The sequence below is a fragment of the Sorex araneus genome, chromosome 2, assembly GCF_027595985.1.
Source record: "Sorex araneus isolate mSorAra2 chromosome 2, mSorAra2.pri, whole genome shotgun sequence".
Lineage (NCBI taxonomy): Eukaryota > Metazoa > Chordata > Mammalia > Eulipotyphla > Soricidae > Sorex > Sorex araneus.
Genome location: NC_073303.1, coordinates 126036491 through 126052229, shown reverse-complemented (window position 1 = coordinate 126052229; position 15739 = coordinate 126036491). Strand labels below are relative to the sequence as shown.

The following is a 15739-nucleotide window of genomic DNA, read 5'->3' as shown; positions in this document are numbered from 1 at the left end:
CACCCACTCAAGCAAATCGATGAGCAATGGGATGACAAGTGATACAAATGATGTCTTAGCTTTTCCTTGAGAGAATTCACCTATATATTTGGCTTGTGAACCCAGAGTGTCTCTAAAGAAACTATTGAGTTCTTCTGTTTAGCAACCATCGGCAATGGAGAAATGAATGAAAGTGGCTGTGAGCAAATACATTTTATTTTCACATTGGTCCCTAGGCTCTAGTTTGCAAACCCTGCTCTAAGGAAGTACTCACTGGGTCGCCCTACATTATACCAGGATAATGGGCATATTCCTAGTAGCAATCAATTCATCTGATCAGCATATGTTTATATGATTAGCACTATGTATGAGCATTAGTGATAAGATGGGCATATCAGTATATAAATTATAGAAGATGGGAATGTTATAAATAATACAGATTTTGAATTAAATATTTTTAGTGTGTTTTTTTTTCCTTTCAGTTACCAGATATTGCTATTTCTCATTCCAGGGAGATTCTGTACAAGCTGGTGATGATTCCCCATTCTCAGATTCTGTTACCTTGGAACAAACGACAAGTAACATTGGAGGATCCAGTGGACGTGTTAGTCTCTGGATGCAGTGGGTGCTCCCCAAAATCACTGTAAAGCTCTTTGCTCCAGACCCTGAAAATCAAGGCACAGGTATAAGATTTGGGGGATCTTTTCTATTTAAAGATAAGTATTAAATACTAATACTATTTTTAGCAAAAGTAATAGAACTTGGTTTTATGCTGTCATATCTTAGCAGCATATTTCAGTTAGTAGTAACATGCTATATAAAATACCTAAATTATGCTTTTTGTAATAAAACTTCAAAAGCCATAGTAATTTCTTACTAGTCTGATTGATACTCATTTAAAACTTGCAAAGATCTTTAATCTCTGTTTTTAAAGTTAGTATCTACCTTAACTGTGAAGTTTTTGTGGATATTTCTGTTCATCTCTTATTGCAGAACTTTGCGTGGTCAGTGAACTTGAGGATCTCAGTGCTTCCATAGATGTCCAGGATGTATATACCAAAGTTAAATGCAAAATTGAAAGCTTTAATATTGATCACTATCGAAGCAGGTAAGTAATGAGTAGGGGATAAGTCTGTTTTTGGAAGGAAGTGCATATGAAGATTGTTTTTCTATTTTAGCTCAATTAGTTATTTTTAAAAAGTAACATTCCCATAGAGTGTTCTTTGCAGATAACTTTCTAATTTGCTTGTCATTCTTTATATATAGTATATAATAATATTTGATGAGATGACAAGCCCATTCATAAATACCCACATTACCATACTAATGAAATAAACTGCTTCTGCTAGTCACTCAGTGCAGTTTGTTGCAGATATTCATTTGCTCAGACCCTGACAACACTGATGGCTTTGATGTTTTCTGGGTACTCCCATGCCAGTAGGATCATAGAGAGAAAGAAAAGTATGGAAAGTACCTGCTGCATGCTTCTGCACTTGGGAGACTGTAATCTCACAGGTGACTCCCATAGATATTCCTACAGCCACATTTCTCCTCCCCTAAAATGTTTCTATGAAGGGCCCAAGGGACTGTACAAGTCACAGACTCTCATGTCTGACCCTGGTTCCAACCCAGCACATTTATTCCATTGCCCCGAGCACTTCTGAGTATAGCCCTGGAGGCCCGGACCACTGTTCTGTGTCACCCTGGGAACCCCCAAGCCCACGGGACCAACCGAGACCCATGCCCAGAGTCTGGCATCGGACCATTTGCCCAGGTGGCTGGGTCCTGCTGGACTGTCACACCAATGCCTGAGGCCCAGCTCCGGAGCCCCTTGGATATAATTCTATCAAAGTAGTGTTATGTAGTGGATTATTCATAAAAGTAATCAGACAAAATTGTATATTATCTATAATAATAATAATATAAGTCAAAATATTTCCAGTATCTTCCCAATCACTTTTGTAATTTAAATGGTCTCTTTTGCATTTTGTCATTTTCCCTCAAATGAAAGTATATTCCCCCCACTTTGCTTATTGATACTCACTGGAGTACTCTTTTAATTGAAAGTTAATCCACATAGCATAAAATTTATGCATAGTTTTAAAAAATATTTTCTAAAACTGCAACATTTATAGTTTTATGCTATTTGAGAAACACTTTTGAAGTATCTTAAAGTAGTGAAGAATACTTATTTGGCAATTATTTATTATGTACCTACAGAAACACATTGTATATCCATGTCTTTTGCCATGAACTATCTGCCCTAAAAATAGTCTTTTAACAAATTTCTAATTTGACATTAAAAATGTTTGAATTTTTTATCCATATGTATAATTGTTCTTAAATTGATAGCTATCCATTTTAGCCAAAATCCTATGTAATTCAAAGTATTTTACTGAAAAAATATTTGTAAAATATATTTGCTGCATATTTATAAAGTACATTTTGCTGAATATAAGATTATAATGGTATGGGGCTGGAGCAATAGTATGGCAGGTAGGGCTTTTGCCTTGCATGCAGCCAACCCGGGTTTGATTTCCAGCATCCCATATGGTCCCCGAGCACCGACAGGAGTAATTCCTGAGTGTCAGGAGTAACTCCTGTGCATCACCGGATGTGACCCCCAAAAATGCCAAAAAAAAATTATAATGGTAGAATCTTAAACATATAATTTCCAATTATAGTGAGTAATTAAATTTTGATAATAGAAAATTTAGCTGCTTAATTCCTTTCAATTGGTATCTCTGGCAAAATAATCTTTGCAAGGAGAGAGAACAAAAGGGAATGCCCTGCCGCAGAGGCAGGGTGGGGTGGTGGCGGATGGGATGGGGGTGGTGGGAGGGATATTGGGATCATTGGTGGAGGAGAATGGGCACTGATGGAGGGATGGGTAAACGATCACTGTATGACTGAAATGCAAACATGAAAGTTCTTAAGTTTGTAACTGTACCTCATGGTGATTCACTAATAAAAAATAAAAAGAATCTTTACAAATCATATATAATTATTATAGCTGAAATTTGTTAGTAATATATAAATATTATAATCTTTGTTCTGTATTATTTGCTATTATTTTGAATTAATATTTATATGATGTTTATTCATTCATTTAATTATGATACTAAGTCTGTGTTAAGTGCTAAGCATTGTGATAAGCACTTCAGATCATAGTGTTTAATAAAATCTAGACACAAATCATACCCTTCTGGACGTTACAGTCTCAAGGGTGAGATAGAAATAAATAACCAACACCAACTATATGTGAAGTTTATTATTATGTTAAATGCTTGTTTGTAAGAAGTACAGGGTATGGTCTAATACAAATTGTTCTACTGATGAGATCCACATTTTAGTTGAGTATAGTGTTGCTTATATCATAACTGTTTGAAATAGTTACGTATGCTCAAATTTTTTAACTTGGAAAAATTGAAGAGAACAGATAAGGTGAACTTATGTTTTCCAGGCCAGGGGAAGGTTGGCAGTCAGGACATTTTGAAGGAGTATTTCTACAGTGCAAAGAAAAACCTGTGGTGAGACTCATTTAGTAATTATGATTTTTTAAAAAAAAATTATAAATTGTTTATCTTTGTTCTTCATGCATTAGGACTAAATGGTTACAAGAGTTAGATCTCAGTGCAAATTCTTTTTGACTTATTGTTTCAAAATTACATTAAAAATAAAACTTATCTTAAGCTGCTTATGTTTTGTAACCATTTTCCTGTTTGGGCAATTCACTTTTTCAAAAAGACAAAGGTAGGATTACTTTTATTACTGTACTTTCTCATTAAGGTAGTACCATATTGACTGTTGAATTTTTTTCTATTGATAAGTAAGTTTGTGTTGAATTGTCCTTTACTTAAACTACAAGTCAGAGTTTTACACAAAAGGCAGTTAGTTATTTTTTATTTCCATTCACGATGCTTTTGCGGAAGATGGTACAGAGGCCATTCCTAGCAGTGACTCAAACCTATACAATCTTGAGCAAAGTTAAAACCGTTCAGATTTTTTTGCTTATGGCTCTTATTGCTTTTTGTCTTTTTACCTTCTTTGCTCCCGTGCATCACCTCAAGCCTTGGGGAAGAGAGTTGGTCTCTGGGGCAATATGGAGGTGTCTTCCTTTCCTGTACTGACAAGCTGAACAGACGCACCTTGTTGGTTCGACCCAGCAGCAAGCAGGACCCTTTCAGTAATTACTCTGGCTTCTTTCCTTCTGTAAGAAATCATTTTTAAATTATGCTACAGAACATCCATTATCAGGAACCCAGAGAAGAATTTATCAATAAAGTCAACTCTTGATTTTTGTCTTCCCCTGTTTCACCTACTTTGCAAATGAGCACTATCATATTTTGAAATTATAGACTGGTCTTCCACTATCATACGTTTCTGAGTTACTTGCATGAGCTATTTGCCACTAGTCTTGTAATTACAAACTGTTTTTACCGTCACATAAGAAAATCTAAAGACACTGAGTTCAGTTTTCTTTTGAATTGTGCACGTGTTGAATGATCAAGAGTTGAACACACAACTTCTGTCAGTGCTTTTATATAATACTTGATTGCCTTTTCTATTATTCTGCCATTTCCATCTCACAGCTAATTCAAGGTGGTTCCCTCTTCAATCTGGACAAGACTGTATGTCTGTTATTGACCAGATAGATGAATGCTACACTGTGTACCACTGGCTTTTCAACACTGAGGTCTCCTGATACTTATCTATTGGTACACTATATCTAACTAAGCTATTTAGCTTATTATAATTACTTTTAAATATAGGAAGAGATTATCACCGTGGTAATTATGATTCCCTTAAGATTTTATTAAATCACTGAAAATATTAGATATTTCCTCAACACGTGTAAACTGTGTACTCTATCTTTTTTGTAACACAAAGAGGATTTAAGATATTTCTTCAACATTATAAAAGTCAAAATTTTATTAAGTAATTATGTTCCTCTACTTAATGTCCAATGTTGTATTTATGTGGACAGATGGTTGTTTCTGATTTGATTTCTCTAAATGTGACTTTAATGACACTGGAAGGCCTGTTGAGATTTATTTTGTTCTCTTTGAATGTTACTGTCCATGAGAAGCAATCTTGATAATTTTAACATCTATTTATTAAAATATTCTAAGTTTAATGCCATGTCAGTTTTTAGCAGCTTTTCTAATTTTTATTAGCAACTAAAATTTGTCACTGTTTTCTGAATTTTTATTTTCTACAATATAAAGTATTATTAATTTATGAGAAGTGATATTTATAGTCAATATATTTTGAGTCAAAACATTTAGGTATTGAGATACCTTTTGTACTATTTTCAGGATTAAGGTTTTGTTATGAATGAATATATAGATTGGGTTGTTCAGATTTGTGATTTATTCTATTCCAACAGCCAGTTTATGTTGTGGTCCCCTACCCTGGGGCTGTAAATGCTGCCTTGCACCCCTAGCTCTCACTTTCCAGACTGGGTAATGGGTCTGGCTATACTTTCCTAGCTTTACTGTAATTTTTGCGTGTTTGTATAGTACTGAGATACTATAGGGTATCTCAGTAAAGGGACTTCAAAAGAGAAGCAGTGAAAAAGCTAGAACAATAAAACATGCATGAGGGCAGAATATTTTTATGAAAAATGATTATATTGTACTTCTGTTTAACTCCAGCTTCCTAAGTTTCATAGTGGTTGGGCAGCTAGCCTTTTCAAAGATAGAGTAAAGGTGAATTCTACCTCCTCTTTCTTTTCGAAACCCAGGTTTAGTGCCAACCCCTGTGAGCTCAGAGATGCAGTGAAGTGGCCAAGCAGGGTTCCAACCGCAGCTCTGCATTTGGCTCCTGAGCTCCATCATGAGTAATCCCCGAGCACAGAGTCAGGAGTAAGCCCAAAAAAAACGGAAAAGAAAAGAGTTCTGGGATCCCAGATCTTTGATTCTCACCATTGTTCGCTGGGTGATCGGCAGCAGGGCTGGGGGAGAAGCAGGCGTGAGCGGAAGCAGTTCCCCCGCCACCCGGGGCAGCCACCGTCGCGCTGCCCCTCAGCTCCCGCAGTCTCAAGTCTCTTTATGAGATTGCGTTTCCTTGTTTTCCTTCCCCAGGTTACTCTTTCTTTGAAAATAACTATGGGGTTGAAGAACTTGCTCAAAGGGCTAGCACACAGGTTTTAACGTGGGAACCCTGGGTTTAATCCCTGGCACTCTACGGCCCCCTGAGCACTAAGCCAGGAGAAACCTGTAAGCACCGCTGAGTGTGGCCCACCAAAAAACACAAGTTGTTCTTAAAAGTTTTTTTCCATTGAAAAGAAAAAATTTATTTCTATAAGGCCTGAGGAAAAGAGAAAAGAAGGGAATATGAAGCATAATAACTTTTTAAAAATTCGTAAAATAGGATTTCATGTATAATAATTGCTTTATCAAAGCTCAGCAAGAATTTTTACAGAACCACACTTTTCACAAACTCATAGAAAAGCAAAGAATGCATTTTAATTTGCTCTTGGAAGTTTCACTGTGATTTGTTTATAGTGTACAGTTTGAGTATGAGTGTTTATTACATGAGTTTGTCAGAATATTGAAGTTACAATGACATGATTTTCTTTCTCAATCAAATGCTGTATGTGTATTAGCATAGTGTTAAACCAAAGTAATATTACTTGTAGAAGACTGGATAGAATTTATAAACAATGTGATAACCCACTGAACATAGACAAATTCTGGATGACAAATGTTTTATTTTTGTATCATGTTGCCATTTCCAGTAAACAATCATGAAATAGTTACTAAAGCATTTTTTAATGGGGTCTTTATTTAAATTAGCCAATCTAATCAAGAAAAAAGTTTTTATAAATGTTAGGTAAAATGCTGACAAATATCTTGTCTATTCAGGTTGTTGATGACAAATAGAAATGCATAATATGCCTATTTCCATTTTCCTGCATAAACAACCGCTCTGTGACCCATATGATGATAGTATATCGGTAATCCCAAAGAAAAAGGCCAGAGGTGGGAGGATAGAGCCCAGAAGGGAGCTCAGAGGCGTGGAATTCATTCCTTCTGTGTGTGAGGTGCTAAGTTTAACACCCAGCATGGCACGAGCTTCTGAGCACCTGGCACAGTACCAGTAAAACAGCAGCAATGCATTGCTGGGCCCTAGCATGGAGCCATAAGGCAAGCGCTAGGAGAGGCCCCTGCCAGGGGCATCATGGGGAAGACCCTCCCAAAATAAGAGAGTAGGAAGATAAAATGGGAGATAATTGCTCCCAAATTCTGGGTGTTAACAAAAAATACAAAAGTGATGGAAAAAGGCACAAAGAGCTTAATGCTCTCAAGATCTCAAACTCGGACACAGGGTTTTTATCAGTTGAGTTCATTTGAGGCCTAGCTTTTGCTTCCTCTCTAGAATTGATTAGAAATGTGCTTTAGAGGTGTGCACATAGTAACATAATACTGACATCATGTTCTGCTTTAAAGTACTTCTTTTTCCCACTTCCTTTTTTGTTAATGAAATGTGTATTGTGGTTTCCTTTTTCTGGAACAGACAACTGCAAAACTTCTAGATGGTTCTCATCAGCAGCATGGATTTCTCTCTTTGACTTACACAAAAGCTGTAACAAAAAATGTCCGCCACAAGTTAACCTCAAGAAATGAGCGAAGAAGTTTTCATAAGCTATCTGAAGGTTTAACGGATGGTTCCCCTCATTTTCTTCACGAAATTCTCCTTTCAGCACAAGCCTTTGACATTGTCCTCTGTTTTCCTTTGCTTAATGCCATTGCAAGTATATTTCAAGCCAAGCTGCCGAGGACTCAAAAAGAAAAAAGGAAATCTTCTGGTCAGCCCATGAGAACCCACACACTGACTTCCCGCAATTTACCTCTGATTTATATCAACACCAGTGTGATCAGAATTTTTGTTCCCAAATCAGAAGAAATACACTCAACTACTGAAGGTATTGTCTTCAGCATTTTTCTGGTCAGACTTTAAATAACTTTCTTTTAAGGACTTTAGTTTTTTAAAACACAGGGTACTTATCTCTAGAGCTAATAGTGTTTCTCTTAACAGTTCTTACTCCAAATAGGTCCCTTTTCATCTGATTTTTGCGAGAGACTGTCATAAAATTGATTAGTTTGATATATAAATAATATTCTGTGCCTGGTATCTCCAGGCCAGACTGTATATTTCACAGTAGTTTGTAGAATGTGTGCAGAGTGAAGAACATGGATGGTTTGTCTTTGCTGAGAGTTTCCCCATGATGAAGACAGACACCAGCCGTGGATTGGGAAGAGGCTGCTGTTCACACAGGGGCAGTGACCGTGGGGCCTTTTCCTGTCATTGTCCTTTCTTGTGTGGCAATCTAATGAATGCTTGGACAGAGTAATTCATAGTAAAGCACCATGGGGAGTGAGTGAGCTACAGTATTCTAAAATAAAGTTCTTTGATAATCAGCTCGAGAGGCATAAATATTGACATTGCCCTGATACCATAGAAAATGTAGAGCAGACACTGACGATCACTGAGATTTTCAAACCATCTTTTTTGTTTTCCCATCTGCAAGCAGTGGGGCAGGTAGGCACATGGAGACAGTTGACACTTGGTTTGGTGAGCCGCGCCACACGTGGCACTGTGAGGGCTTACCTGGCTCTGTGCTCAGGAATGGCTCCTGGTGGGACTCAGGGAACCGTAGGAGGTGCCTGGGTTTCAAACCCAGGTTAGCTACCGCCCAGTATTTCCAAGGGCCTTTCGTGTAGCGCATGCCAGAACGTGCAGGTCCTTTTCAGAGTTGAATAACAGTCCGTTGTATGAATGTGTCATATTTTGTTTATTCATTCACCTGCCACCACAGCCCCATCTCTCAGGGCTGGAGCGCCACGACCTCTTCCAAGCCTTCCTGTAAAATCCTTTCAGGGATATGCCAGAGAGTTGGGTGATGGACCCTCTGTGGACATGTCTGTGGGATTCTGTTTTGAGAAGCTCTGACGTGGGCCTCCTGAGCTTTTTCTCACACAGCCCTGTGCAGGCCTGTTCCCGGGCAGGCGGGGCTGCGGGAGCTCCTGGGAGTGAGGTCAGACGTTCATTGCTTCTGCTGCCTGCGTGTTTCTGCCTACTCAGCACTGGTTTATTGGAGCAGGTCCTGTGCCTCATTGATTTGTATGCATGTCAGAAGGAATGAAAATCTCACCATTTGCAGAAATGGAAGAAAACAAAATGATATTATTTTATCTCTGTTTTTTGTTTGTTTGCTTGTTTTTTGCTTGTTAGACTAACTTATCACATATGCTTGTTTTTTTAAATTTCTAACTTGGCTATCACTAGGAAAATCTCTACTTGACTTTGAATTATTTTCTTGATTTTCACTACTTACCTTACTCTAAAAACCTGTGTTTCCATTTTCTTCCCTCCTCCTTTCTTTCTTTCCTTCCTTCCATCCTTCATCCTTCCTTTTCCGTGCTCATTTTCTCTTTCCTGCCTTCCTTTCCCTGTCCCTCCCTTTCAGCCTTTCTCTCTCTTCCAGTATCCTTCTCTCCCTTGCTCCTTTTTCTAGTTGTACTGTATTTCAGGTATAATTCCAAAATTCAGGTGCCTACTTACTTTTGAGAAAATGACCATGAGTGTTGGAACAGTTAGAATGTTTGCCTTGTACTGAGTTCAATTCCTGGCTTCCCATCCAGTTTCCCGAGCTTGATCAGCACTGATCCCTGAGGACAAAGCTGGGAATAAGCCTCGAGCATCACCAGGTGTTGCTCAAAAACGTTAATACAAAAAAATTCCTACAAAAGGACTAATTCATCATGGTATGTGTTGTGTGTGTGGCGGGGGGGAGCCCGAGGGGGACTTTTTCCATTAGCATTCCTTCTTCTTTTGAGAAATTTTTATGTGACCCCAGTATGTAGATACATACAGTGGGTATAAAAATCAGACATGTAATACTCACATGTAATAAGTCACGTATTTATCTTTAATACGTGAGCCTGGCAAGCTACCCGTGCTGTATTCGATATGCCAGAAACAGTAACAACAAGTTTCACAATGGAGACATTACTGGTGCCCGCTCGAGCAAATCATTGAGCAGTGGGATGACAGTGATAGTGATGGTGATACAGTGATTTATCTTTGAACATTCGGAAGGGACCAGAGTAATAGTATAGCAGGTAAGGTGTTTCCCTTGCACGAAGCCAACCTGGCTAGATCCCCAGCATCCCATATGGTCCCCTGAGCCTGTCAGGAGTGATCCCTGAGTTCAGAGCCCTGAGCACTGCTAGCTGGGTATGGTACAAAAACCCAAAATAAAAGTTTATAAGTCACAGCGCACTCTTTCAGAGGCTGGGCGTTCAGGATGCTGGTTGAACTCCTCAGTGGCTGCCCTGCTCTCACCCCTGCACATCCTATCAGGCGGCCTGGTGAGACGGGAACTCTTTTTCTAAGCAGTTGCTTGTCCTTTCCTTGTCATTTCATCAGGTCGATTTATGTGTTTTGCCTTGTCAGGTAGGCATTGCATTGCATATAGCCTTATCAGCTTTGTTTGTCCTCTGCCTGTCTCTGAACATGTCTGTATCTCCATGTACATGTTTTTATACCTGTTATTTTGGATCTATGTATAAAATACAAATAGAAAAATTCATGAAGGCATTGAAAGATTTTGACATTTTATGTTTGATTTTATTTCATTTGTTTGAACATTTTATGTTTGATTTTATTTCATTTTTTTGGATCCCGTCTTTTTCATCATTTTGCTCTGATTCAAATTATAATTCTCCCATGAAAGAATTTTTATTTCAGTGAAATCACATAATATTCACCATTTAATGAGTGTAAAGTATAGGCAGATTTGAAATGTATGTGTTATGGAAGATTGAATGTCACTTTAGTATACTTAAAAAGATAAGATGTGACTAAATAAATAAGGAAAATGTGTTTGAAGCAGCTTTTCCATTTTTAAAAATTGTTTCATAAGTCACTCTAGTAAGGTCTAACAAGTCAAGAATATAGTATTCATTTTATACCTCAAAATCCTTTAAAATACATTTTCTTAAATTTCTATCAAATCAGCCAAACTGAAAATATGTGTGAACTATGCCTTAATAATGGTGATAATATAGCTAAATTTTTCTATGTCACACATCAGAGCAAAAACTTGTTTTTGAAGTTTATTTGGGAAATAAAGGAGAGAAGTCAATAAAGATGTGTGTTCTTCACAGGATTCCTCAGAGTGGAAAAAAGCCAAATCTCCATACAGTCATGGGGAAACACGCCCTAAAAGAAAGAACAGTGCACATCTCCAGAGGAGATGCCGGCAAATATGTGGAGAGCAGAAACTGTGTTATAATTACTGCCAAAAATTGTTTTGCCTGTAGATCAGAGGAATTCATAAATTAGATTCAACCGTATTTCCCATCAGTCACTAGGCTACACTATATCGTACTGTCTTCAGCTGCAAATATGGCCATAACTAACCTTTTGTTGATAGCTTTGTGTAAGGCTGTCACTATGGTTAAGGTTTAGATACTATAGCATTGCACAGTAGCAAGTTCAAATACTCTTGAGACTTCAAGGATTTTACTACATTGAGTTTATATTGAGTGTCCTTTTTGTTTTGCTTTTTTTTGTGGGGGAGGGATGTCACACCCCGAGATGCTCAGGAGTTACTCCTAGCTCTGCACTCAGGAATTACTCCTAGCTGTGTTCAGGGGACCATATAGGATGCAGGGGATCGAATCCGGATCAGCCGTGTGCATGGCAAATGCCATACCTACTGTACTATTGCTCCAGTCCCCTATATTGAGGCTCTAAAAGGAAATTTGAAGTATCCAAAATCTGTTTTTCTGATGGGTTTAAGAAAATTGCTACAAGCAATAGTCTTGTGTTATCTAATCATGTTGTGCTCTTGCATAAATGTTTTGCTCTTGCTCTTTTAGCTTTTTGCTACAGATACAAACTAATGATTTAAATTATTTGTGAACTTGGTTTTTTATACCACATATACACATTCTCTGCCCCTCCCCCCAATACAAATATTTCAGGCTTAGGCATATTTCATATTATATTAAATGTAAAACTTTATGGTAGTTTTGTGTTTAATATTCAGTTAATAATTTTAATATTGCAGTCAGCTGTCTAATATTTTATATAAGTATTAAGAAAACCCGATTTTTTGCTTGAAAATTATTTGCATCGTGTGTTGTTCTTGTCAAGATTCTAAGCCTCCAGTTATTTGACTTCTAGCTTTTGCTATTTATTCCAGAAAAAGAACTCTTTGGGGTCTAATATGAGTCTACAGAATGAGTAGCTCCTCACAAGTCTCAGTTTTAAAAAACAGTTAAAAGAAGGAAGTTGTTCATTTTCATATTAAAAATGCTTCTAGAGGAATATGGTCCAACTTGTAAATGCAGGTGTAGTAAACAGAAAAGAGGAAAGCGTGCTTCTTTCTAACAGTAAACTAACTGAAGGAGTGACCCCAGGCACTTTCTTTTATGAACATATCCTTTTTTTTTATTTTGCAAGTATCCATTTTCAGAAATTGAATACTTTCTATAATAAAATTGATTGTTTTAGTTTGTGAATGATCTGCATTGTCATTGTTTTAAAATATAACTTATAAACTAAGCTAGTGAGAATACTTTTGGCTCTAGCAGAAACAAAATCCTGTTCTTGGCTCTGGCTTTGTGTGTAACACCAAGTACATCATTTTCTTCCCACGTGTGCCTCATTTACTGCAGCGTCTCGACTGCATTTGGACTTTCTTTCATATGTGAGTAGTATCTGTAGCTGGAAGAACAGTTAGCAACTACACTAATTGCACTTTTGTGGTATGGTCTATTCTCCAGACTTACTATTTATTGATTTAATTGATGCCTGCTGCTTAATCAGAGGTTTTACCCACATGGAACTATTTGATAAGGTTGGCATAAAATTCAAGATCTGTGAAATGTAAGCAATGTTCAGAGTATAAGGACCTATAATCAAGCCAGACCTCTAGTCGTTTGGAAATAGTGCAGCTGCAGGAGAAGTACTTCTTTATTTGATCTTTTTTTCCTGAGAACACTTGAAAGTTCTGCCTTTATAGTGGCATCAACACACTGATTTTATTATGGTAACCCACCTACGTTTCCCGTAGCTGTCCTTCCTCAAGCCCCTGCCTCCCTTTAGCCACACTCTTTGTGTACATCTTATCTGAGGTCCTTGCTTTCCTCACTGAGTATCTTCTTCCTGACTCTTTTGGTTGGCTTAATTCAAACTTTCTTTTTCACTCTAATCGAAGGCAGACCCTACCAAGTATACAGCTGAAGCAGCTGGAAATAATCTCTTAGCTTTTGCATTCCTTGGGCACCACAGCCTGGGAACCACGAACTGTGTGCCTTTGTAGGCCTGTTCTGTGCAGGCTGTTCCCGAAGGCTTGCAACCAGTCCTTTCTCTTTCATTCGGGCAGATGGTAGTTCTGGAGAGAAATTGGGAGTTTCAGTGTATGTTTTCTTCAAACCCCAGAAAGTTGATTATTGTTAACAATTTTTAAACAGCACCGACAGCAGAATGTTTGGCTGGAGAAAAAAGAGTAAAGTTTAGTATAAGTAGGGCCATCAAGAACCCCTGCCCACCCCAAAGGGTCCTCAAAAAAAAAAAAAAGACATCCATAGTTTATGTTTTAAACAGAAAAATCATTGCTTGTTATGAGAACAAATGGTAACGTATATTTCAGTATAAGTATTGGAATTGGCATCTCTTTGACTTTTGTTAATCTGTAATTAATTACCTTAACTTGAGACTTCTTTGGGAGGTGGAACATATACAGAGGTATATAATTGCTCTTTCTGAAGTAACTTCACAGTAGAGGTTACTAAAATACTCAAGTGCCCTGAATAATAGTTTGAAATATACTTGCCTATTATACAGTGACGTAGATTTTTTTCTTTATTCAGTTTGTGACCAATATATCTCTTTTTGATTTTGTGACATTTTATAGCATGAGGTGTTAAATAGTGTATTTGTGTATATGTATCTTGTAGTGAATTGTTGTTGGATAAATTTTAATGACTTTGAGAATGTATCACTGAATTTGTTATAGCTTTGGTATGTCGATAGATGATAATACAGTATGTAAAACTGGATAAAAAATCATTTGGGAGAAGATGCAATAGTATAAAGTATGAAATCAGCAAACTGCTGCTTCCATACTGCTACATAGGAATTTAGAACCTTATATATTAATGCTTTGTGTGGAGGCTTGTTTATTGCCAGTTTAATTGTTTATAAGAGAAATGAGATACAAAGGAAATAGAAAAGCATCAAGTAGTTTTATTTTAAGCATGTTTTCTGTTGTATTATGTGTTGTTTTATCTGGATATGTTTCTGTTCCATTATTCCAATATGCATGCAGTTGTGCCCAGATTTCTTTCGTTCCTCATAAATCTCTCTCTTTTGTTGCAGTTAATCAGGCAGCCACAGAAGACACCCTGGTTCTGAAGATTGGCTCTGTTGCCATGGCCCCCCAGGCTGACAATCCCCTTGGCAGATCTGTCCTCAGGAAAGACATTTACCAGTAAGTTTATTTTCTTATGTTCTATCTTGCAGCCATTTCATTCTGCAAAAGAAGTACACTGATCAATAAAACTGAGTGTGGCCTGTAGAAATACTTTTCATTCAAGGTCTTTTGATATTTAAAACCAGGTTTTTCTGATTTTCTTCAGTTGTGGGTTTTTAAATTCATTCAGACAAATCAAGTATTTCTGTGAAGTGTTGATGAATAACAGAAAGTAAGTACCAACTCACCATAAAACTGAAGAAGCAGAGTTTGGAAAATTTCCGTAGACATTCAGTTTGACCGAATCTCTAATCACAAAAGAGAGTGAGTTCCCTCTCGAACCACCGCATCCTACCGTCATCATGTTGGATCCACTGAGAACATTTTCTTCATTTAGCTAGAAGCCATTATTTGAAATGTAGGGCTGTGGCTGCCATGTGGATCAAAGCTGTAAAGAAAAGCAAACTTCTAAGGAGAAATTTCACAGTAAACACTTTCTGTGAAAATGCCCTGCTCTGGATTTTGTCACTGAGTCCTTGCAAACCACACTAAGCATCTATGGACAACTAAACTGGCGAACATATGTAATCAACGTGATAAAAATAATCCATCAGGCATACTGAAGCTGACACTGTTGCCAGACATGAAAGTACAGTTGCAAATAATACCAAGTGAGAAAAGTCACAGAAATACAGATGAACAAGTGTCTTATTCTTCCTGCTGGTCTGCCTTTCAGATGTCAGAGTCTCACTCTTTAAAAAAATAAATCCCTACTGTTCTCCAGTAAATGGCACTGCTCAGAGCAGATTCAAATTTATGTAATGCGTTTACCGCCTGGAGGGGACGGCTACTTTTACTCTAAGGGAACCTGAGAATTTATTTGAGTTGATAGTTTTAGTTTTCTTTTGAATTATATATCACATTCCCTTTCTTGTATGGAATTTTGGTAACACAGAACTCATTTGTTAATTTTTTAAATTTTACTTTGGCTAGCTTATTGTGTAGAATTTTAAAGGATGTCAGAATTAAAGGAGGCTTGGGATGACCTAATCCAGTGTTTCTTAATTTATGGATCAGGGAACTAGAGCCAAAAGAATAATTGTCTCTAAACAAATAGTAAGAGAGCCAGGATCACAATTCAAGTCTTTTAATTTGGCAGTTTCACACTTGTGGAATGGGGAAAATAGGTGAAATATTTTGCAGATCAAGCGATGACTAAGAGAAACAAAAGCTGATGTAGATAATTTATTTATTAGACCTTGTGTT

The 15739-nt window shown here is 37.3% G+C and overlaps 1 protein-coding gene across 6 annotated transcripts in view; it reads left to right on the top strand.

The window, feature by feature from the left end:
- The window catches only part of VPS13B (vacuolar protein sorting 13 homolog B), a 645914-nt gene that overhangs the window by 352916 nt on the left and 277259 nt on the right, over nt 1-15739 (top strand). For 4 of the 6 annotated variants that reach the window (XM_055125276.1, XM_055125277.1, XM_055125278.1 and 1 more), the window contains exons 25-29: nt 491-662; nt 973-1087; nt 4050-4191; nt 7501-7909; nt 14380-14491. In XM_055125276.1, the coding sequence (XP_054981251.1) occupies nt 491-662; nt 973-1087; nt 4050-4191; nt 7501-7909; nt 14380-14491 (950 nt within the window). Of the gene's footprint in view, nt 1-490; nt 663-972; nt 1088-3442; nt 3510-4049; nt 4192-7500; nt 7910-14379; nt 14492-15739 lie in introns of those variants that run through there. The other 2 variants (XR_008628450.1, XM_055125279.1) reach the window with 2 other exon arrangements.